Source organism: Saimiri boliviensis, chromosome 14 (genome assembly GCF_048565385.1).
Source record: "Saimiri boliviensis isolate mSaiBol1 chromosome 14, mSaiBol1.pri, whole genome shotgun sequence".
In the NCBI taxonomy this organism is placed as follows: Eukaryota; Metazoa; Chordata; class Mammalia; order Primates; family Cebidae; genus Saimiri; species Saimiri boliviensis.
The window spans coordinates 13,515,731-13,541,803 of NC_133462.1; the positions used below are offsets into that span (position 1 = coordinate 13,515,731).

Consider the following 26,073-nt stretch of genomic DNA (forward strand, 5'->3'; position numbering starts at 1 on the left):
GGAACCACTTGAAGAGGCAGCCTGTCCCTTAATGGAGCTCAAGCACTGTGTTGGGGGGGTCCGTTGCTCCCCTCAGGGCTTTCAGGCAGGGATGTTTAAGTCTGCTGAAGTGGAACCTACAACTGCCCCTTTTCCCAGGTGCACTGTCTGAGGAAGGTGGGGGCTTTTTAAGTCACTGATGGGCTGGCTTTTTTTTCTGAGATACCCTGCCCAACAAGAAGGGAATCGACTCAAGAGTCTGCCTACAGAGGTCTTGCTGAGCTGCCTTGCTGGGCTCTGCCAACCTGCTTTGTAAACTTCCCAGCAGCTTTGTTTACACAGGCAATTTTGAAATCACCTAACAGAGTCTTAGCAATGGTGGATTACCCTCCCCCCACCAAACTCGAAGGTCCCAGGTCAAACTCAGATTGCTATGCTGGCTGCGAGAATTTTGAGCCAGTGGATCTTAGCTTGCCAGTCTTTGTTGGGGTGGGACCTGCCAAGGCAGCTCATTTGTCCCCCTGGCTTCAGCCCCCTTTTTCAGGGGTTCTGTCTCGCTGGCATTCCAAGAGCCACTCGACAAAAACAGGAACCCAGTTTTGGCTTGGAAACCTAGGGTGCTGGTGGTGTAAGCATCAGAGGAATCTCCTGGTCTGTGGGTTGTGTACAGTGGGAAGCACAGTATCTCAGCCAGAGTGCTGGAGTGTCTGGAAAAATTCCTAATGGCTTCCCTTGGCTAGGGGAGAGAGTTCTCCAGCCCCTTGTGCCTCCTGGGTGAGGCTGTGCCCCACCCTGCTTCAGCTTACCCAACCTTGGGCTTTTCCCACTGTCTAACCAGTCCCAGTGAGATGAACCTGGTACCTCAGTTGGAAATGCAGCGATCACTCATCTTCTGGTGTACTGTCACTGGGAACTGCAGACCAGAGCTGTTCCTATTCAGCCATGAGAGACAAGGTTTCACCATCTTTCCCAGGCTGGTCTTGAACTCCTGACCTCAAGTGATCTGTCTGCCTTGTCCTCCCACAGTACTGGAATTACAAGGATGAGTCATCATGCCCGGCCAGTGTTAGTATTTTTGTGTATACCTTCAATGGGTCTTCGTGCACATGGAAAATTCAAGAAGTATATATTTAAGTTAAAACCTAACAGTAATTCATACTGTCCTATGTGAAAGTATGATTTTTCTCAATTGAATCTTTAATTGCAACTTAAAGTACAAAGTTTTGAACATTAGTACTGAACAAAACATAATCAAAGACAAAAGATATACAAATGAGGTTTTTCTTTTTTTTTTTTTTTTTTTTTGAGATGGAGTTTGGCTCTTACTGCCCAAGCTAGAGTGCAGTGGCACAATCTTGTCTCACTGCAACCTCCGTCTCCTGGATTCAAGCAAGTCTCCTGCCTCAGCCTCCAGAGTAGCTGGGATTACAGGCATGTGTCACCACACCCAGCTAATGTTTTGTATTTTTAGTAGAAACAGGGTTTCACCACGTTAGGTAGGCTGGTCTCAGATTCCTGGCCTCAGGTAATCCACCTGCTTCAGCCTCCCAAAGACCTGGGATTACAGGTGTGAGCCACTGTGCTCAGCCTACAAATGAGCTTTTTCTAATGCATTATACACCCTTCCATCCTCTGGTTTATGAGTGTAGTAAGGTAAGTTTCGATTGGATGCCGTGGCTCACACCTGTAATTTCAGCACTTTGGGGGGCCAAGGCAGGTGGATCATGAGGTCAGGGTTTCAAGACCAGCCTGGCCAAGATGGTGACCCTGTCTCTACTAAAAATACAAAAATTAGCCATGGTGGTGTGCATCTGTAATCCCAGCTACTCAGGAGGCTAAAGCAGAGAATTGCTTGAACCTGAGAGGCAGAGGTTGCAGTGAGCCAAGATCATGCCACTGCACTCCAGCCTGGGCAACAGAGTGAGACTCTGTCTCAAAAAAAAATATTAAAGAGAAACAAGAGTTTCTAGGTGAATGAGTCTGTGGTATTTCCATGGTATTATCTGTATTTTTAAAATAAAAACAATCACACCTAGACACATCATATTCAAACTGAAGTAAATTCAATATAAAGAGAAAATTTTGCAGCCAAAATTTTGGATGGGGAGATACAATGCAAAGAAAGATGTATGAGAATTATATGACACTTCTCATTGGAAACTATGCAAACCAGAATACAAAGAGTATAGAAAGAAAAAAAAAAGTCAACACATAATTCTATAACCAGCAAATATCCCTCAAAAATGAAGACATAATGAAAAATTTTTAAGACAAAAACTGAGAAGATTCAGGACCAGCCAACCAGCAGTAAAAGAAACGTTAAAGGAAGTTCTTCAAACAGAACAGATGCTATATATACAATTTGGTAAACATGCAAAGAAATGATTTCCAGAAGCAGTTAAGAACTTAAGTTTTAATTGCGCTGAAAGACACTTGACTCCCTAAAGAAAAAAATAACAGCAATGTACTTGGCTTTATAGCATATGCAAAAGACAAATGCTTGACAACGATTGGACAAGTTTGAAAGAAAAAATTGGAAGTGTACAGTTGTACAAGTAGTAAATATTCAAAATCTCAGGAATCACCACTAAAAAACTTACTGATATAACTAAACACCACCTGTTCCCCAAAAACCTATTGAAATAAGTAAAATAATATATATTATTAAAGACAGGCTGTCATTAACTACAGATATATACTGTAAATTCTATGGTAAACACAAACAATTATGAAAAGAGGTACAGGTTGAATACACCAATCTGAATATTCAAATGCTGCAAAATCTGAATATTTTTGAGTGCTGACATGTTAACTCAAAGGAAATGTCCATGGGAGTGTTTTGGATTTCAGATGTTCAGATTGGGAATACTCAACTGATAACTACAATATAAATACTGCAAAATCTGAAACAATCTGAACACTTCTAATCCTAAACATTTTGGGTAAGGGATATTCAACCTGTATAAATAAGCTAAGTGTGGACACAATATGAAATCATTTTTTAAAATTAGCAAAAATGTGTAACAAGAGAAAAAGGAACAAAGAAGATAACCAAAATTAGATTTATCTCTGACCATATCAGTAACTAAATGATATATAAATGACAAACATACCAATTATAACAAATTGTCAGATTGGAGAATAAGGCAACAATAATCAAAATAAAGCTGGAGTGGCTGTACTATTAAGCAAACACTAGTAAGAGGCTGTAGTGGTAATATTAAAGGCAAAGGAAGTAGACATCAAAACAAGGATTATTACCAGAAATAAGAGGAACATTAAATAATAGTGTCACCAAAAAGACATAAAATTAAATATGTATACAGAAAACAACAGAGCTTCAAAATATGCTAAGCCAAAACTAATAAAGACTAAACAGCCCACAGTTACAGTTGGAGACTTCACTGTCATTAACCAGTAAAACAAATGGGAAGAAAACCGGTAAGTCATGATGAAATCTTGCCACATTGGGGGGTGGGGGGGGAGTAAGGATACTGATACAGAAAACCTCAACCACACTATTAACACCACTTAACTGACATTTATAAAATACTTTACCCCAACACAAAAGAAAGAAAACATGTTCTTTTCAAGGGCTCATAAAACATATACCAAGGTGGATCATACTCTAGGCCATGTAATTCCCCACATCAATTTAAAAGAATTGAAAATAAAAATAAACCACACTAGGTATATTCTCACATCACAACAAAATTAAATGAGAATCAATAACAAAACAATCTCAGGAAAATCCCCAGTACCCATGGAAACTAAGTAACCCATGGGTCAAAAAAAAAAACCATGAGTTACAAGGGAAAAGGGAAAATAATTTAAATCAAATAAAGTTACTTATCAGAACTTAGAGAATGCCACTAAGGCAGCACTTAGGGAAAAATCTAGAGCATTAAATGCTTATATTGGAAGACAAGGAGCTTACATCAATTATCTAAGCTTTTTTTAAGCCTAATAAACTTTAAAAGAAAAGCTGAGTGCAGTGGCTCACACCTGTAATCCCAGCCTTTGAAGGAGGCCAAGGCAGGAGAATTGCTTGAGCCCAGGAGTTTGAGACCAGCCTGGGTGACAGAGTGAGCCCCTGTCTCTGAAAAAAGAAGAGAAAGAAAAACCCCTAAGCAAGAAGGAAGAAAGCAATAAAAATGAAAGCAAAAATCAATGAAACTAAACGGAGAACACTAGTGAAAACAAAAATCAGTAAAATTTGAACAAGAAAACAAGACAGAGCAGAAATTCCCAATTGTAGGACTGAAAGGTTATAATTACAAATCCTAATGACAGTCCAGGCACGTTGATTGATGCCTGTAAACCCAGCACTTTGGGATGCTGAGGCAGGTGTATCACTTGAAGTCAGGAGTTCAAGAACAGCCTGGCCAACATGGAAAAACCCCATCTCTACCAAAAATACAAAAATTAGCTGGGTGTTATGGCAGGTGCCAGTAATCTCACCTATCTAGGAGGCTGAGGCAGGAGAATCACTTGAACCTGGGAGACAGAGGTTACAGTGAGTACAAGATCTTGCCACTCCACTCCAGCCTGGTAGATAGAAAAGAAAAAAAAAAATCCTAATGACATTAAAATAACAAGGGAATATTATGAACAACTTTATGCCATACATGACAACTTAGATGAAACAGACAACTTCTTCAAAGGAGAAAAACTACCAAAACTCATTCAAGAAGAAATAGACATCCTGAATATTCCTCTATTGATGACACTGAATTCAAGCTAAAACACCTCCAGAACACCATCACCAGGCCTAGGCCTCTTATATGTACCAAACATTTAAAGGGAAAAAAACTACCAATTCTACACAAATATTTTATGGAAAAAGAAGAAAATAAAGAGGAGAGAAACACTTCCCAACTCATTTTATAAGGCTAGTGTTATCTTGTTACCAAAATTAGAAAAATACATTACATGAAGACAACAGATATAATATGCCTCATAAACACAGACACAAAATCTCTCAACAAATACCAGCAAGTAGAATATATGAAAAGAATACTACATCATGATTAAGTAGGTTTATCTCAGGAATGCAATGTTGTTCAAACATTTTCAAATGGATGTAATTCATTATATTAATAGATTAAAGAAGGAAAAGGATTCAGTCACCTTAGTAGATGCACAAAAAGCTCTTAGAAAAACAAGCAAAGAAACAAAAACCACATCGGAAAAGAAGAAATAACTGTCTTCATTTGCATACAACATGATTATGTATAAGGAATTTATGAAAAAGCTACCAGAACTTGTAAGTCAGTTTCAAAAGGTCCTGGGATGCAATGTTAATATACAATGTTAATATAAATAAGTTGCATTTCTATATACTATATGAATAGAAACTTACAATAAAACAAAATTTTCAGGAAATTTTTAAGTACAAGTCTAACAAAACATAGGCAATATCTGTGTACTGAAAAACAGAAATCACTGAAAAATAAAAGACCTAAATAAGTGAAGAGATAATGCCATATTCATTGGAAGACTCAAGAAGTCAAATCTTCCAACACACTTCCCATCAAAAGCCCTGCAAATATTCTTTAAAAGAATCAACAAGGTGATTCAACTTACATCAAAAAGCAAAAGAACTAGAATAGCTAAAGCAATTTTGAAAAAGCAAAGCTAGAAGACTCATGCTACCTGATTTAGAGACTTACTGTTAAGCTTTGTTAGTAATCAAGAACAACTGGCTATGTATGGTGAAAAGACATAACGATCAACAAGCTAGAATAAAGAGTTCAGAAATAAGCCCACTCATATATAGTCAATTAACTTTTGACACCGAAAGTCAATTCAATGGAGAAAAGATCATCTTTTTAAACAAGTGGTGTTGGCATAACTGGACATCATAGTTTTAAGATGAATAAACACATTTTGTATCCCATACAAGTATTAATTAAAAATGGATCATCTATATGTAAAACAACTTATAAATTATATTAAAACACAGGAGAAAGTCTTTGAGACCTTGGATTAGGCAAAGGTTTCTTAGATATGACATCAAAAGCATGAAACATCAAATTATGATAAACTAGACTTAATAAAACTTTTGAACTTCTGTTTAAGCAGACTCAGTGAAAAAATCTTTGCAAATCACATACCCGATAAATGACTCATATAAGATACAAAGAACCCCAATAAAGGACTCATATCAATAAGATACAAAGAACCCACAAAACTCAAAATAAGTAACCCAATTAAAAAAAAAATGGGCAAAGTATTTAGACTTTACCAAAGATATTATAATGGAAAATAAGCACATCAAAAGCATGTTTAGAAAAATGCAAATTAAAAACAAAATGAGATATTACTACACCAGAATGGCTAGAATTAAGAGACCCTCCATTACACATTTGGATGAAAATATGAAGAAAATGTATAAACTACTGGTTAAGATGTAAAACAGCACAACCACTTTGGAAAAGAGTGGAAGTTCCTTAAAAAGTTAAACACAATGTTTGCGGTGATGGACATCCCAGCTGCACCAATTTGTTCATTACACGTTATACGTGTATATTGAAATACTACATATATCCCTCCAAATTTGTATAACTGTGATAAATAAAAACACTGAATTAAAAATACAATAAAAGTTATATATATACTTACCATATGATCCAGTTATTCAATTCCTAGCTACTTATCCAAGATAAAAGTTATATATGGAATACATATATATTTCTAGACTATACATCTGTATCTCCAAATACTTGTATACAAACAAGTGTTCATAGCATAACATTTACAATAGCCAAAAGCTTGAAAACAACTCAAATCCCCATTAGTAGATGGATTTTAATTGTGGTATGTCTACACAATTGCAATAATGCTCAGTAATGAATAATTAATTTTATACAGGCAACAAGGATGAATCTCTTCTGCAAGAAAAAAAGTATATACTGTATGGTTTTCATTTGTTAGAACTGAAGAAAATGCAAGCCACTGTACAGTGACAGCAGATCAGTGGTTGCCTGGGGACTGGGAAGGAGCAGGATGGAGATTAAAAGGGAGATATGAGGTGACTTTGAAGAATAATGGATACGTTTGCTGTCTTGATTGTGGTGATAGTTTCAAAGATACATATTAAAACTTTTAAAATCAAACACTTTAAATATGTATAGCTTATGTTAATTATACCTCAAAACTTAAAAGGGGGAGGGGACAAAGAGAAGAGAAATACGGGTATAAATTGCTGAAGGCTCACCAACTTAAGAGTTTTCACATGAATGGCTATCCTGAAACCTGCATTTTAAAAAAATTATTTCTGAGTCAGGGCCCCAGGATAGAGTGCAGTGCAACATTACAACTCACTGTAGCCTCAGCCTCCTGGGCTCTAGCAATCCTCCCACTTCAGCCACTCAGCCTGTAGCTGGGAATACAGGTCAACAACACCATGCCCAGCTAATTTTTAAAAAAATTTTTTTGCAGAGATGGGGTCTCACCATGTTGCCCAGGCTGGTTTTGAACTCCGGGGCCCAAGCCATTCTCCCACCTCACCCTCCAAAAGTGCTAGAATTACAGGCATGAGCCACCATGCCTAGAAAAAGCTGCATATTTTTAAAGAAACATGATTTTTGTGGGGGAACTACCAAGTAAGCAGTTTCAGGTAAGACCTAAAAGGGATTCCTTCCTCAAGTGGACTGCAAAATCACAGTTGGAAGAGGTGCATTAGTTAGGTTACAACTGCTAGGTTAAAGCTTCCAACATGGCTGTTCTTTTTCAACATTTAATTTTTCAGAATTGGCTTTTCAATCATCAAACAAGAAGAAATATTTAAAAATTAGTAATATCGAGGTCAGAAATGTAATCAAGGAAATAGGAAATACAAAACATACCTCTTAGATCGGGGTGTCCAATCTTTTGGCTTCCCTGGGCCACACATAAAATAGCTGATGAGCTTTAAATTTCTGCAAGAAGTCCCATAATGTTTTTAAAATTTTATGAATTTGTGTTGGGCCACTTCGAAGCTGTCCTGGGCTGCAGGTCAGACAAGTTTGCCTTAGATTACTGACTTATTACAAGAAAAGCCTGAATAGAAATGTAGCAAAAGACTTTCCAGGCAAATTTGGTACTTTTTGAAGGATTTTCCATTCTTACATTTGTACTTCATTCACGTGAAATGGGATGCATGCTCCACAGAATGTCAACTTAGGGGTTCTGACATTGCAATGCAATTCACAAAGATAGCATTTAAGAGTAGCTTTAAAGTCAGCAAGATAAACCTAAGTTCAAACTGTAGTTGTGGCATTTACTACTGACTGACTTTAGGAAGTTACTTAAGCCTATAAAACCCAAGTTTGCTTACATCAAAAAAAAAAGAGAGAGAGATTAACATTCACAGAATTGCAGATTAACTACACATTGAACATATACCGCATTGCTTCATATATGGTCCTAATTTTCTATAAAAAAATGTTCTTGTGTCATCTTATGTCAATTCAAACATTTGTTTTTTAATCTAAAAGATTTGAGAAGTGCTGAATTGAGATAATTTTATCTGTAGTAAGTATGCATCTCAGAAGCAAGGTTTCTGAGAAACTAAAATTTGCTTAGACCAGGAAATGGCAAACTTCCTAAAAAGGGCCAAACAGTAATGTTTTAGGTCTTATGGGCCACAGATGTTCTCTGTAGCATATTGTTTTTCTTACAACTTTTTTAAAATTTAAAACCTCAGCAAATGGCTATACTGAACAAGAAAGTAATTCTACAGTTGGCTTTTTTGTTTTGTTTTTTGAGATGGAATTTCATTCTTGTTGCCCAGGCTGGACTAGATAAGACTGCAGTGGTGCAATTTCAGTTCACCACAACCTCCACCTCCTGGGCCCAAGTAGCTGGGATTACAGGCACCCACCACCACACCTGGCTAACTTTAGGTATTTTTAGTAGAGATGGGGTTTCACCATGTTGGCCAGACTGGTCTCGAACTCCTAACCTCAGGTGATCCACCCACAATGGCCTCCCAAAGTGCTGGGATTACAGGTGTGAGCAACTGTACCCACCTGGCTTTTTCAAGATGGAGCCTCACTGTCACCCAGGCTGGAATGCAGTGGTGCAGTTACAGCTTCAAACTTCTGGGTTCCAGTAATCCTCCCCCTCAGCCTCCTGAGTAGTTTAGACTATAGATGTGAGCCCCTGTGCCTGGCTGAGAGTCTGCTTTCTATTATACTCTGCTGCTTTGTTACCAGTATCCTGATTTGGTCTCTAACACAAGTTTGTCCTCTTGGTCTTCTCAAGAAGCAGTAGAGGGATATGGTTTGAGAACTTTGTCAAACTACCTCTGAGAATGTTGAGAAGAGAATGAGAGGTAAATAAAGTAAAGCAATGCTAATCAATGGCCTCAGTGGCACAGGCTAGGAGAGCTCCACAATACTTCACAAGAAACCATTCCTTCATATTAACTGTATTACAAGTATCTGCAAGAAACACTGACTGGAAGGTCATCATCTGAATATATCTATCTCTGGATATTTCTATCAGATACTTCTCTTCATGGTCCTACTGGAACATTTTATTTGGTTTAAAGGGTCAATACCCTGAGAATGGGAAAAATTATAATGTTTGGGATACTATGCCATTCAAAAACAATCTCTGGCATCAGTCATCCAATACTCCCATTCACTCCTTCCTAGAAAGACAGAACCCCCAAGTTCTAGATGGTGCACATCCACCTTCCCCAGTAAATATATGAATGATACTGGGAGACAAATTTCTGATTATTGGAGAATAAAGATGCAACACAGAATGTGGGTAAGGCTAGAAAGAAAAACACTATGATATTAAGAACTGGAAATAAAAGTAGGAACTCATTAATTCTACCTTTCTACTTCTCTTCCTATCTATGTACTTCTTTTCACTCCTTCATCCCCCAGTGTTTAAAAACAACAACAAAAAAGCACATCTATTACAGCTATTACCCACATCTTGATGTCTAACTACCATCCCTCAATCAGAGGAATCCGAGTTCCCAAAGAAATGGCAAATTCCATGGATGGGGCAGGACGAGTATAAGATGAGCCTAGAACATTGTATTGTGTCAGAGTAAAGATGTGCTTAAATTTATTTAAAAATACATAATGGGCAAATGGGACAGAAGAGAAACTTCCTTAGAGTAGAACAACAATCTAACAAGTGTTGAAGGAATGATGAAGGTTAAATATATGACCCTTTTGCATCATCAGAGTGATCACTGATTCAGGTCAGACTTAGAGAATGCTTAAACTAGTGGAGGAAAATTGACTGGAAAACAAGCTATTTACAGAGTCAGGAAGTATCTCCCCACAAATTGCCTTTGTTATTATGAATCACAAAGAAAAAATAGTAATTTCACAATGGAAAAACCCAACACCACCCTCCCCAATAAAGTGTTCCAAGTTGTTACCTTTATAGGTACAAATATTATGTGCCGCACATCACTTACCGAGTCCTCATGGAAAAATGTGTAGTTAAATCCAATTATAAGGGAACCTCAGGCAAATCCAAATTAAGAGACATTCTACAAAATAATCTCAAAAATATCAAGGTCATTAAAAACAATGAAAGAGGTAGCAATTTTGATTAAAGGAGTCTAAATGCAACGTGTAATCTTTGGACTTGAGCAGAAAAAAAAATCAACATATTATTGGGATAACTAAGATTTAAATAAAGTCTGTAGGTAACATACTGTTATGTATCAATAATAAATTTTCCTTCTGGATGCAGTGGCTCACACCTGTAATCCTAGCATTTTGGAAGGCTGAGGTGGGAGGATCACTTAAGCCCAGGAATTCGACAGTAGCTTGCACAACATAGCAAGAGCCCATCTCTATAAAAGTTTTAAAAATTAGGTGGGCATGGTGCTCTGTGCCTGCAGGCCCAGCTACTTGGGAGGCTGAGGCAGAAGAATCGCCTGCCCCCAGGAGTTAGAGGCTGCAGTGAGCTATAATCACCCCTCTGCAGTCAGCCTAGGCAACAGAATGAGGCCCTGTCTCTAAATAAATAAATAAATAACTGGAATGTTATATTGTAGCTAAGTAGACATCCTTGTTCTTAGGAATGCACAATAAGTATTTAGTTTGAGAAAGATGTCTGTAACATATTCATATGGCAAAACTATGTATAAATACATATTGAGAGAATAATTCAAGGTGTTAACAACGGTTAAGCTAGGTAAAGAGTATATGGGAGATTTTATATAACTTCTATAATTTTTCTGAAAGTTTTTATTTCAAAATAAGTTTAAAGAAATATTAAAATATACATAAGATAAAATCCCATTATTTAGAGAGAACTATAGTAAAGACCTATTCGTCTAACACGTTTTAACAAAGTAGGATCACATAAAAATATCTATTTTCTTTTTCAAGTTAATATATTCTGAACATCTTCCAATATCCACAGCTAAAAATTTACCTTTTCCCATTTGATATTTGCATAGTGTGCCACTGGATTGGTAAACTACAAAATACTTCAGCAATCTATTTCTGTTTGCTGTTAAAACAATGATGCACTGACCATCCTTTAACATACCTCCATGGCAGACAGAAATTTACTTCTGAAGACGGAAGATTCATCTCTGGGGATATATTCCTTAATTTTAAACCTACATACCATATAAAACAATCTGTGAGTCCTTAGCTACAGAAAATTTTTAGTAATTTTATTCATTTTTCAAAGCTTTACAGCTTTTAGTGAAAATAATGATCACTGTAAATATAAAATGGCAATTACAGGAATAATAATCCGAAACTCTTCCTGGCCAAAAAACCAGTTAGCGTATGGCAAATATCCTTCCACACATTATCTTCAGGCATATATTCACATTGAAAGATCATCATTTATAACTAGATCTTACCAAGAGAGCCGCAGCTCTATTTCTCCCCTAAATACGAATTCTATTCCTGTTCATGGTTCTATGTCATCTTGATGGATTTGTTAGGAAGACCCTCTTCCATTCTCAATACTTTTACGGGGTTTACCACTAGCACGGACTCTCCAAAAACTTGAAGATGTGCATTCAGACAGAAGTTGGTAACACACTTCTCATTTCTAAAGCTTTTTGTCAATATGGACTTTCTGATGATATGTAAGACGTGAACGGTGACGGAAGTCCTTATCACATATGTCACATTTGTATGGTTTTTCTCCAGTGTGGACTCTCTGATGAGCTTGAAGACGTGCACTCTGACTGAAGCCTTTACCACACTCTTTACATTTGAAGAGTTTTTCCCTGGTGTGAACACCCAGATGGACTCGAAGATTTGAGGGGAGACTGAAAGCCTTACCACACTCCTCACATACATGGGGTTTCTCTCCCGTGTGGACCCTCTGATGATGGCGAAGATTCAAGCTCCTACCAAAACCTTTTCCACACTCTCCACATTTGTAAGGTTTTTCTCCAGTATGGCCTCTCTGATGGTATATAAACTGTGAACTGTATCTAAAGCCCTTTCCACACACATCACATTTGTATGGCTTTTCCCCTGTGTGGACTCTCTGATGGGATTGAAGACCAGAGGACTGACTGAAGCCCTTACCACAGACACCACATTTGTATGGCTTCTCTCCAGTATGGACTCTCTGATGTACCCGAAAATCTATGGCCTGACTGAAGCTTTTATCACATTGCTCACATTTATAGGGTTTCTCTCCTGAGTGAACTCTTTGATGCGCATGAAGATTTGATCTCCAACTAAAGCCCTTTCCACATTCCTCACATTTATATGGTTTTTCTCCTGTGTGAATTACTTGATGTAGTTTAAGATTTGAACTGTAACTGAAGTCCTTACCACACACATCACATCTGTATGGTTTCTCTCCAGTGTGGACTCTCTGATGGGTTTGAAGCTTTGAGGACTGACTGAAGCCCTTCCCACACGTTTCACATTTGAATCGTTTCTCCCCAGTGTGGACATTCTGATGGACTTGAAGATTCGAAGCCTGACTGAAGCCCTTACCACACTCCTTACATTTATAGGGTTTCTCTCCCGTGTGAACTCTGAAATGAATATGCAGATCTGTATTACGTGTAAAGCCTTTCCCACACGCCTCACATTTGTATGGCTTCTCTCCAGTGTGGACTCTCCGATGGCATATTAATGGTGAATTGTGGCTGAAGCCCTTACCACACACATCACATTTGTACGGTTTCTCCCCAGTGTGGACTCTCTGATGGATATGAAAATGTGCAGCCTGAGTGAAGCCCTTACCACACTCCTCACATTTATAGGGTTTCTCACCCCTGTGGACCCTCTGGTGAACACGGAGATTAACACTCCAGCCGAAGCCCTTACCACACTCTTCACATTTGTATGGTTTTTCTTCAGTATGGACTCTCTGATGGCACTGAAAATTTGAACTTTGACTAAAGCATTTACCACATTCCTCGCATTTATACGGTTTCTCTCCAGTATGAGTTCTGTAATGAATGATAAGACCCGTGCTGCTACTGAATCCTTTGCCACAGCTGTCACATCTATAGGACTTCTCTCCTGTATTAGATTGATAAAAATGGAAAGAGTTCTTATTGAAGCAATTACCAGATCCATAATATCTATTGAGTTTCTCTCCCGGGTGAATTCTCTCATGAGTTTGCAGATGTGAGCTTTGACTGAGGTATTTTTCTCCTGTGTGAACATTCTGATGAAGGGGAAGCCCTGGGCTATAAATGAAGCCCATTCCACACTCACCACATGGATGGGGTTTCTCTCCTAAGGATAATTTCTGATTGGAGCCATCACTAATGATTTTGCCACATTCATTACCTTTGCAGGGTTTTGGTTCTGTGTCAGTTTTAATATGCTCATGACATGATGATTTCTTCATTAAGTCTTCATGTATATGCAGGTTATTTTTCACATCAGTTTGCTTACTTCTACTCTGAATCTGTGACTCACTCAGATATGTATTCCTACAAGAATGCTGGGTTCTCCAAAACAGAAACTCCTGATTTTCAATATAAACAGAGCTATCTCCTGTAGAGTTCATTATATTGTTCTCATTTTCAGAAACCTGAATAGAGTCACCTTGTACTAAGTGGGAACTCTTCCCCTGTAGACACCTGGTTAATTCATTTGCAACTTGTTTCCAGATTTGCCAGCAGGACAGCTCTTGATTTGAAAGGTATTTTAATGCAAATTTTTGAAGAGTCTCCATCTTATTTTGATGCTTGCTGCCTATTTAAAAAAAAAAAAAAGTAATATTTAGATATGAGGGCAAGTAAACACTTTCTTCAGAAATAGAATTTCACACATAGGCCATAGGAGAAAGCCTTAATAAACCAGGGGAAAGGTGACCTTGTCCTTACAGTATCATGTATTCTTTTTTTTTTTTTCTTTTTTTTTTGAGACTGAGTTTCGCTCTTGTTACCCAGGCTGGAGTGCAATGGCGCGATCTCGGTTCACCACAACCTCCGCCTCCTGAGTTTAAGCAATTCTCCTGCCTCAGCCTCCCGGGTAGCTGGGATTACAGGCATGTGCCACCATGCCCAGCTAATTTTTGTATTTTTAGTAGAGACGGGGTTTCACCATGTTGACCAGGATGGTCTCGATCTCTTGACCTCGTGATCCACCCGCCTCGGCCTCCCAAAGTGCTGGGATTATAGGCGTGAGCCACCGCGCCCAGCCAGTATCATGTATTCTTTTGTCATGTTTTTCATACAGGTATAAGCAGAGTGGAGTCAACAGGTTCCGATTCACTATGTATAAATATGATCCATTTAGAATAGTTAAGTCTCACAGTTTAATATGAGAGCTAAACACTGAAATCAGGTGGCTGCAGGGCAACAAAAAGACAATCGACATTGCAACCTACGTAACATCAATTAACAACTTAACTCTGGCTCAGTAGGCTTATCACAAGTGTAATTCTAATAACTAGTTATGTTAGGAAAGTTCAGACTATGAGCATAATATAGTATTTTAGATCCTGATGGAAATTATTTTCCAACAGGAAATTTGGGAAAGCAGTTGAACTAATAAGATGATTATTCTAAAGCCTGGTAGAAATCCAAGTCTCTGGACAAGAAGTGGAAAAGAGAAAGCTAATCTTGTATAACTAGGAGAGAAGTTCGGAGAGGTAAGAAGTAGAGCATAGTGCAAACTCTCAAAGTCAACACGGAAGACTAAGAGAGGGAGAGGTATTTTCAGCTTGGAAAGCTTCCTCCCAGGAAGCAGGGAGCCTTGCTTGTTCTCTCACTCCCTTCAGGTCTCTGTTCAAATGTTACTTTCTCTCTGATGCCTTCCATAACACAAAAGTAAATCCATGGTACCACCATATACCTTTTTTTTTTTTTTTTTTTTTTTCTGAAATGGAGTCTCACTCTTGTTACCCAGGCTGGAGTACAGTGGTGCAATCTCAGCTCACTGCAACCTCTGCCTCCCAGGTTCAAGAGATTTTCCTCCTCAGCTTCCCGAGTAGTGGGGATTACTGGCTCATGCCACTACACCCAGCTAATTTTTGTATTTTTAGCAGAGATGGGGTTTTGCCATGTTGGCCAGGCTGGTCTCGAACTCCTGACCTCAAGTGATCCACCCACCTCAGCCTCCCAAAGTGCTGGGATTACAGGCATGAGCCACCATGCCCAGCCCACCACACACCTTTGACTCTTCCCAGTTCCCTTACTCTGCTTGACTCTTCCCCACAGTACTTATTATTTGATTTACTATATACTTCCCTTGTTTTTTTCCCCTTTGTCTCTTAGACCCACTAGAATGTAATGGTCATGAAAAAAACACGAATTTTGTTTTCTTCATTGCTTTATCCCCACTGTAACAAGGGTTTTCAAATTGTTGTGATGCATTAGTGCATCATGAAACCCAGCATGTAACTTGTGACAAAAAAAAAAACCAAAAAAACAGAATAAGAGAACATGCTTAGAATATTACAAGCAATAAGTGCACCACTGTAGGAAATACTTGTTTTAGTTTGTAAACATACACATAAATATGAGCATATTTATGCTCAGTCAAGATGTAAAATTATACTTAATTTGAGGGTGGTGGTTAGAAATGTATGAAAGACCCTAGCTTAAAATGTTTAGGGGGTGGTTTACCAAGTCCTTCATCAAATAATTTGCTTAAATGGAATGTTATATTCTAATAATACAAACTGAAAAAAAATGTATCAACAGATATATCTACACATTTCTGGATATGGCAGGCTGAGTAATAACCCCCCACCCCGAAGAGATGTCTACATCCTGAACTCGCAAACCTGTGAGTATGTTAATGTATATGGCAAAAAGGAATTTACAGGCCGGGCCCAGTGGCTCACGCCTATAATCCCAGCACTTTGGGAGGCCAAGGATCACTTGACATCAGGAGTTTGAGACCAGTCTGGCCAACATGGTGAAACCCCGTCTCCACTAACAAAAAATATTAAAAATTAGCCTGGCATGATGGTGGGCACCTGTAATCCTAGCTACTAGGGAAGCTGAGATATGAGAATCACTTGAACCCAGGAGGTGGAGGTTGCAATGAGCCAAGATTGCGCCACTGCACTTCAGCCTAGATGACAGAGGAAGACTGTCTAAAAAAAAAGGAATTTACAGATATGATTAAATAAAAGCTCTCAAGATAAAAAGATTATCTTGGATTAACCAGTGAGCCCAAAGTAATCACAAGTCCTTATAAAAAGGGAAGCAAGAGGGAACTCTCCCAGATTTCGCCCCATGCATCTCTTCCTTTTGCTCATTCCAATGTGTATCTTTTTTGCTACAATAAAAGTCTAAGTCTAGTACCTTCCTGAGTTCTGATGTTCATTCTAAGAAATTATCCCAAATTTGTAGCTACTTGGTCAGAAGTGACCAAAATTATCTGGGAATCCCTAAATTTAGAGCTAATATAGACAGCAGTCTTGTGGAAGACTACGCCCGTAATCTGAAAGTCTGGCCTAAATTCAGGTGTTTGCTGTCCTAAGTCACTGCAACCAAAAAGTGCTTCTCATATTGCCTGTGCTAGCAGCTAAGATTAATATATGTGGATGCAAATTACACTGGAAAACCGAATTCAAAATTCTGGAATTTTCTTTTCCTAATTAGGACTCACCTCAACTCCACAGGTATGTCAGTGCCTTTGGACTTCTGAAAATGTCCAATTGAAACCTCTAAAGAACTACTCTATGTAGGTTATATAACTGTTTTGGTATTGGAGGGAAGGGAACATGGGAAAGTGGGAAGTTACCTGAATGGATGAGGCAGTTTTCACCAATGAGTAAAGCCAACTTGAAACTGATACAAGGAAAATGATGAGCTGCACTACCTGCCATATTGGCATTGATAATTTTTGATAGTATAGTTATATATTCCAACAACTGAATAGCTTTTGTTTTCTAAGGTCAGGTTTGAATCTTTACATATCCAAAAATGTCTTAGAAATTAAGAGTTATGTTAGAGATTCACTGGAAGACAATTCCCAAGTAATTAATTAATCACACTAGTGTGCTCTCAACCAATGAGCTAATTCCGAGTAATAGGAATGTAAGGTCTACTTGTCTCCATTCTCTGTAAGCTTTTTGTTAAGAACTCTTACAAAAACAAACTGTTTGGCTTGGCACGGTGGCTCATGCCAGTAATCCCACCACTCTGGGAGACCAAGACGGGTGAATCACAAGATCAGGAGTTTGAGACCAGCCTGGCCAACATGGTGAAACCCCATCTCTACTAAAAATACAAAAATTAGCCAGGCATGGTAGCAGGTGCCTGTAATCCCAGCTACTCAGGAGGCTGAAGCAGGAAAATTGCTTGAACCCAGGAGGCAAAGGTTGCAGTGAACCAAGATCATCCACCCCAGCCTTGGCGACACAGTGAGACTTCCAGCCTGGGCAACACAGTGAGACTCCATCTCGGGGAGGAGCTCTTTAATATGTGTTCCTCTGATTTACGAAGAAAGTTTTAGAATATTACTTGTACGTGGAGCATGGTTGCAAAATCCTGAAATGTTGAAGGCATTAAAGAAAAACCTTTGAGATAGGGTGGCAGAAAATGCTACAAGATTTGCTAAAAGAAGGACTTTGTCTATTATGCAAAAATGAAAAGTGACAATACCTAGGATAATTCCTGAGGTAAACTGAAGCAAGTATCTAACATTTCTAAACACATCAAAGGAATTTACGGATATGATTAAATGTAGACCCAAAAAGGGAGATAAACCAAAAAAGATGAATTATATTCATCAACTAACTACTCACAGAATTGAGGGCCTAGTCTATCATGTTAATAGGTGAGCTTCCTGTTTTGTTTTTGGGGTGGGGAGAGCATATAAATTTACATAATCTCGGAATACCTAATTTTTTTTTAATTGCATTTTAGGAATACCTAATTTTTAATTTTGTGTGTGTGAGAGTCAAGTTCTCACTGTTGTTCAGGTTGGTCTCAAATTCCTGGGCTCACTTGATCCTCCTGCCTCAGCCTCCCAAGTAGCTGGGACTACAAGTACATGTTAATATACCTAGCTAATTTTTTTAAATGTTTTAATAGAGATGGAGTCTCACTATGTTGTCCAGGTTGGTCTGGAACTCTTCCGCTCAAGTGATCCTCCCACTTCAGTCTCCCATGTAGCCAGGATTACAGGTGTGCACCACTATGCCCGGCTTACTTTTAATTTTTAAGTCAGTAGACCTGAAAAATATGCAAATTAAAGAGAAAGCAGAGAAGGAGAGAAAGGAAGGGTAAGGGGATGGAAAATGGAAGGAAGATGGTATTTCAAATTAAAATGGTAAATTTAAACACAGGAGGCCTCTCTAATGATTTAACATTTAAGCAATGACTTGAGTGCAGTAGTAAGTAAGGTGCTGGGGAGACTCCACCAAAACAAGGAGAAGAGCTAGTCAGGGGCCATGGAACAGAAGGAACTCAGCATGTTTAACAAATACTCCAAGGGCAGCCAACATGGCTGGGATGATCTAAGCAAAGGGAAAGGAATGGGAGATCAAAGAGAAACCTGGTAAGATCAGACCAGTTAGGGTCTTGCAGTTCAGTACAAGGCCTCTGAATAAACTGGGAAGGCTGTGAAGGCTTCTGGGCAGAGGAATGACGTCATCTAATGTGTTCTTTAAAGAACCATTCTGGGCCAGGTGCAGCAGCTCACATCTGTAATCCCAGTGCTTTGGGAGGCTGAGGTGGGAAGACTGCTTGAGCCTAGGAGTTTCAGACCAGCTTGGGCAACATAGCAAGACCTCTTCTCTACAAAAAATAAAAAATTAGCCAGTTGTCATGATATACACCTGTAGTCCTAGCTACTTGGAAGGCTGAGGCAGGAGGATCACTTGAAATCAGGAGGATGAGGCGGCAGTAAGCTACAATCACACCGCTACACTCCAGCTTGGGAGAAAGGGTGAGACCCTATCTCAAAAAATAGAAAGATATTTTAAAAAAGAACCACTCTGGCTACCATTTAGAAATTAGTCTATAGGAGCACAAGGGAGGAGGTACGGAGACCAGCATGGAAGCTGCTGTTATAATCCAGGTGAAAGAAGACAGCACTCAGACCAGGGAGGTCATGGACATGGTAAGACGCAGACTAATCAGTACCTGAAAGAACAGCCACAGGGTTCTCGCCAGAATACCTACTTCTTTGGGTTTCTGCTTCCATTATCCAAAGCTTTTCTTCTGCTTCCAGTTGGGATACCATATCTGGTTGGAAGGGAAGATGCCCTATGAAAATGTAGATTTATATGTATTTAAGATGAACACACAACTAAAATACATTTTTGTCAGAACCTATAAGCCTCACAACCTCTAGAGTGATATGTTATTACTTATTTTATTTATTTAGTTAGTTTTTGAGACAGTCTCGCTCTGTTGCCCAGGCTAAAGTGCAATGGCACAATCTCAGCTCACTGCAACCTCTGCCTCACCTCCAGGGTTCAAGAGATTCTCCTCCCTCCCTAGTAATTGGGATTACAGGTACCTGCCACCACGCCCAGCTAATTTCTGCATTTTTAGTAGAGATGGGGTTTCACCGTGTTAGCCAGGCTGGTCTCGAACTCCTGACCTCAAGTGATCCACCCACCTTGGCCTCCCAGAGTGCTGCGATTACAAGCATAAATCGCCACATCCAGCCTCTAGAGTGATTTATTTGAAGATGTTTTTAGATCATTAACTATAATAAGAAATTTAGGTTGTGGCCTAGTTCATTCATATATATATATATATATATATATATATATATATATATATATATGAGATTTAGCAGAATTCCTGACTACTACCCACAAGATGCCAATAGCACCCCTCCATCAGGTGTGACAACCATTTCCAGACAATGCCAAATATCTTCTAGGGACAAAATCACCAGTGGTTGAGAACCAGCAATTTAAAAGGACAGAATTTTGCCTGAGCAGAAAGACTAGAAAAACCTATGCTGTTGTCCCAGGAATTAGAAAACCTTTTGTCTTCAAGAACAAGGAATCATTTTTAAAAGGTCCAAACCCTTGAACACCTCTTCAAGCACAAAGATTCTCAAGGGAGTTCAGGTTCAGGGTCAGAGAGCGCCTGTCCTCACCCACTGCAACCAGGTTCTTGAAGTTCTCCACCATGACATCTTGGTACAGCTTCCTCTGTGTAAGATCCAGCAGTCGCAGTTCCTCGCTGGAGAAGACCACAGCCACATCCTTGAATGTCACAGCCTCCTACAACATCAAACACATAACCTCAATCTTATAACCAACCTGCAATGGAAGAAGGGTGGCTTCAAGAAGGCAAAAGCACCACAAAAAAAATTGTTAGAGATTCTAAGAGATCTCAGTCAATTTTCAGTTCTGACAGTTTCTCTCACTGTCTCCTACCCCCGCCCCTACAAAGCCTGGACTTTATCACTGTTTTTCTGTTTTCTTCTTTTTTGAGATGGAGTCTTACTCTGTCACCCATGCTGGAGTGCAGTGGCACAATCTCTGCTCAGTGCAGCCTCTATCTCCTGGGTTCAGAGATTCTCCTGCCTTAGTCTCCTAAGTAGCTAGGATTACAAGCGCCCACCACCAAACCCAGCTGACTTTTGTATTTTTTTTTAGTAGAGACGGGGTTTCACCATGTTGGCCAGGCTGGTCTCAAACACCTGACCTCCAGTGATCCACTGGCCACAGAGTCCCAAAGTGCTGGGAACAGGCCTGAACTACCACACCTGGCCCTATCATCGTTTTTAATGTTTGCAAAGTTCACAGGCCTTCAGCAACCCTGAAGACAGGTATGTAGTTCATCCTGTGCTTTCAAGGCACACGTCCTTTTATCCACCTACTACAGGATGCACAGCTGCTTAAAGAGCACTGGCTCTGGAGTCTGGCCACGTTCAAATTTCAAGGTTTTGCCTTTTACTTATTATAGGACCTTGGGCAAATTCCTTAATCTCTCACTATCTCAATTTCTTCTTTATCATGGTATCTAAATCATAAGTTGTATGAGCCTGACACAGAAGAACTGCTTCAGCCCAGGAGTTTGAGGCTACAGTGAGCCATGATTGTGCCACTGCATTTCAGCCTGGGCAACAGAGTGAGACCCTGTCTCAATTTTTTAAAATAAATAAATTTTCAGGCTAGGTAAAGTGGCTCACACCTGTAATGCCAAGACTTTTGGAGGCCTCACTTGAGGCTAGGAGTTTGAGACCAACCTGGCCAACATGCTGAAACCCCATCTCCACTAAAAATACAAAAAAATTAGCCAGGCTTGGTGATGTGTTTCTGTAATCCCAGCTACTCAGGAGGCTGAGGCAGGAGAAATCACTTATAACCGGGAAGCGGAGGTTGCAGTGAGCCGAGATGGCACCACCACACTCCAGACAGGGTGAGACACTGTCTTAAATAAATTTTTTAAATTAAAATAAATCAATCATAAAGAGTTTGAAAGGATTAGATGAGTGAAGATATGTAAAGCACTTAGAAATACCTGGGACACCATACGTGCTCAATAAATTGGAACAACTAATACCTTTATGATCTGTTTTGTCCCATTTTGTGATTACATACAATAGTATTCCTTGGAACTGATGATTTATCTTTAACCAATCCAAATAATGTACAATTAATTACAGAGTTTTACTTATAACCAATACTGCAAAGATCCTTTTACAGAGACCATGGCCAAGAAGTACCAACTGCAAAGTCACAGAATATTTACTTTTAAAATTTTTAGCCAGGCGCAGTGGCTCATGCCTGTAATCCCAGCACTTTGGGAGGTCAAGGCAGGCAGATCACCTAAGGTCAAGAGTTCAAAATCGGCTGGGTGTGGTGGCTCAAGCCTGTAATCCCAGCACTTTGGGAGGCCAAGGCAGGTGGATCACGAGGTCAAGAGATCAAGACCATTCTGGTCAATATGGTGAAACCCCGTCTCTACTAAAATACAAAAAAAATTAGCTGGGCATGGTGGCGTGTGCCTGTAATCCCAGCTACTCAGGAGGCTGAGGCAGGAGAATTGCCTGAACCCAGGAGGTGGAGGTTGTGGTGAACCGAGATCGTGCCATTGCACTCCAGCCTGGGTAACAAGAGTGAAACTCCATCTCAAAAAAAAAAAAAGAGTTCAAAACCAGCCTGGCCAACATGGTGAAACCCCATCTCTACTAAAAATACAAAAATTAGCCAGACGCAGTGATGGGCACCTGTAATCCCAGCTACTTGGGAGGCTAAGGCAGGAGAATCACTTGAATCTAGGAGGTGGAGGTTGCAGAGAGCTGAGATCATGCCATTGCACTACAGCCTGGGCAAAAGAGCAAAACACCGTCTCAAAAAAAAAAAAATTGAAAGTATAATTGCAGATTTTTCTCTCCAAAGGTTTTCCCAGTTCACTTTTTATGCAACAGTACAAGCATTCCTGAATCTCTAGACCCTGGCTAAACAGGACTCAGTTCCTTTTTCTAAAAAAGTCATTGACAATATAAGTAAAACCAAATACATAGATAGAAAGCTCTTTTATTAACATTTTCACACATTAAAATTATTAGTGAAGATCATTTTTTCCATAAATTTATTTCTTTCCTTAATGACACTCCTATTGATTTCTTTTGCTCATATTCCAGTTGAGATTTTCTCTACATTACTAATCTTAACAGGAATTTAACCTATTAAGACCTTTACCTAATGTTTAAGTATATCCCACCAGTTTGCTACTGTCTTTACTATCATGCCTGATAGCTTTTGCTATAGGGAAATTTAAAACACTTATATAAAAACTGTGCTTGAGCATCTACCTTCATGGAATGACTAAGAGACAAAACTATAGAAGAGATAGGCGCTGAGATGGAAACTGAATGAGAGGCATTGTTGGGGTCTGTCCTCCAAAAGGTAACATCAGGGCCAGGTGCAGTGGTTCATGCCTGTAATCCCAGCACTTAGAGAGGCTGAGGTGGGTGAATCACCTGAGGTCAGGAGATCAAGACCAGCCTGGCCAATGTGGTGGAACCCCATCTCTAATAAAAATACAGAATTAGCCAGGCACGGTGGTGCATGCCTGTAATCACAGCTACTCAGGAAGCTGAGGCAGGACAATCGCCTGAACCTGGGAGGCAGAAGTTGCAGTAAGCTGAGACTGTGCCACTGCCCTCTGGCTCTGGCCTGGGAGACAAGAATGAAACTCTGTCTCAAAAAAAAAAAAAAAAAGTAACATCAGGTACTTCTATGATATGCACTCATGTCTCTGAATGGAAAACTCTTTTGTTCTATCTACCTTTACATGAATATAGAATGTCAGATATTCCTAAGAGTTGAAAGCTTCAGTGTCCAATGAGTAAGCTACCTGGAAAATTTAGGGCAGTTGTAAAATGTTCCCATAACCTGTTTCCTCATATTTAAAATGCAGACAAATCATCTCCATCCTCACATTTGACAAACTGCAATGACAGATGGAAAGCATTGGCAAGACATCTAAGTACTACTAGACCTTAAACTATATACATGTTACTTTGATGAAATAAATTCATCCAAGAAATAAAACAGATGAGTGATAAAAACATAAACAGGAAAAAATATATAGCTCTTCTTCTGTGAAAACATTTAATAATATTACACCATGTCATTCTTTAGATATGCTGTTTACAAAACACCTGAGGGAACCAACATGAAACTGAGACACGAACCTCTTCAACGCAGAGCTCCTAAAACTTTAGGGATAAATAATATTGAATTCCTTCAAAAATGCTTTTAAAGAAATTGTTTTTATATGTAGGAAAAAAAGTCACTGCATTTAAAGTAGTAAAATTCTTAGAATTTCTGAAAGGCTGAATAATGAATACTTTTTGTTGTTGTTTTTTAAGGGCACTGCAATTCAATGGCATATGATGTAATCACAATGCAGATGATGCAATTAAGTGGAGAATGCACAATTGAAAATTTCATCAGGCCGGGCGCGGTGGCTCAAGCCTGTAATCCCAGCACTTTGGGAGGCCGAGGCGGGTGGATCATGAGGTCAAGAGATCGAGACAATCCTGGTCAACATGGTGAAACCCCGTCTCTACTAAAAATACCAAAAAAATTAGCTGGGCATGGTGGTGCGTGCCTGTAATCCCAGCTACTCAGGAGGCTGAGGCAGGAGAATTGCCTGAACCCAGGAGGCGGAGGTTGCGGTGAGCCGAGATCACGCCATTGCACTCCAGCTTGGGTAACAAGAGCAAAACTCCATCTCAAAAAAAAAAAAAAAAAAAAAAAATTTCATCTACTCAAGTATTGCAAAATGTGTATGCAAAAGAGTATGGGAAAATGAAAAAAGCTAGTTTATGAGCAGGAAAGTAGCATAGATTATTTTTGATTAAAGCTTCTCTTATTTTTTCAAAGACTGGTTTTTTTTGTTGTTTTTTTTTTAATTGCATTTTAGGTTTGGGGGTACATGTGAAGAACATGCAAGATTTTTGCATAGGTACACACATGGCAGTGTGGTTTGCTGCCTTCCTTCCCCTCACCTGTATCTGTCATATCTCCCCATGCTACCTCTTCAAAGACTGTTTTGTAAAATACTAAAGGTGATAAACTAAAACAAACAAAACACACACATCTTAGCATACAGCATGCCCTGAAGATCTGTTTTTCACTAACCTTTCCAAGAAAGAGGAAAAATAAATCTCTAATCTGCGAGAAATAAATCACATCTTAAAAGACAGTAAGGAATACTTAACTTACCTGAAACTTGGTCATTTTCTCCTGCTCCTTCTGGGGAAAATCATAGTCCTGAGATAGCATAACTGGGAAAGACCAAAGAAGCCATGAGACACAAGCCTGTTGTTAGCCCATGTGGACTTATGAGGAAATTACAGAAATAGCCCCACATTAAGACAAGTACAGCCACACAAAGCTTGGTAAGCAAAATATGGACTGTATTCTAGCTAGTCAAAGGCCTGACAACACAGTGCCATTGGGCAGTGAACAATCTGCACAAATGCAGCATCCCTGCTACAAGAATTTCTGGTAGCAGAGATGGTAAGAAACAAGAGGCAGTATAATAACACATGAGGCCTCTAAAGTCAAGTATCTGGGTTTAATTCCTAGAAATGATATTTACCATCTGTGTAACCTTGGGGGTAACTAAAAACCCCTCTCTATGCCTCACTTCTGTCATGTGTAAAATGAGGATACAGTAAGAATCATAAATTGTACCTCCCTCATAGGGTTGTTCCAAGGATTAAATAAGTAGATGGAGAGTTCTAAGAACCAGGAGTCCCTTTCTCTTATAGTTACTAAAAAGCGTAAGAGGCCGGACACGGTGGCTCAGGCTTGTAATTCCAGCAGTTTGGGAGGCCAAGGAGGGCAGATCACATGAGGTCAGAAGTTTGAGACCAGCCTGGCCAACATGAGGAAACCTCATCTTTACTAAAAATAATAAAAATTAGCCGGGTGTGGTGGCTCAAGCCTGTAATCCCAGCACTTTGGGAGGCCGAGGCGGGTGGATCACGAGGTCAAGAGATCGAGACCATCCTGTTCAACATGGTGAAACCCCGTCTCTACTAAAAACACAAAAAAGTAGCTGGACATGGTGGCACATGCCTATAATCCGAGCTACTCAGGAGGCTGAGGCAGGAGAATTGCCTGAACCCGGGAAGCGGAGGTTGCGGTAAGCCGAGATCGCGCCATTGCACTCTAGCCTGGGTAACAAGAGCGAAACTCCGTCTCCAGAAAAAAAAAAAATTAGCCAGT

General features: G+C 39.4%; 1 protein-coding gene across 23 annotated transcripts in view; it reads right to left on the reverse strand.

Moving 5' to 3' along the window:
- Positions 1–1,147: 1,147 nt before the first annotated feature.
- Positions 1,148–26,073, reverse strand: part of ZNF227 (zinc finger protein 227) — a 38,505-nt gene continuing 13,579 nt past the window's right edge. For 11 of the 23 annotated variants that reach the window (XM_074386216.1, XM_074386217.1, XM_074386215.1 and 8 more), the window contains 4 exons: positions 25,063–25,124; positions 20,472–20,598; positions 19,499–19,621; positions 1,148–14,144 (listed from right to left, as the gene is read on the reverse strand). In XM_074386216.1, the coding sequence (XP_074242317.1) occupies positions 12,019–14,144; positions 19,499–19,621; positions 20,472–20,598; positions 25,063–25,124 (2,438 nt within the window). In that variant the 3' untranslated portion in view covers positions 1,148–12,018. Of the gene's footprint in view, positions 14,145–18,459; positions 18,577–19,498; positions 19,622–20,471; positions 20,599–25,062; positions 25,125–26,073 lie in introns of those variants that run through there. The other 12 variants (XM_074386230.1, XM_074386231.1, XR_012513824.1 and 9 more) reach the window with 11 other exon arrangements.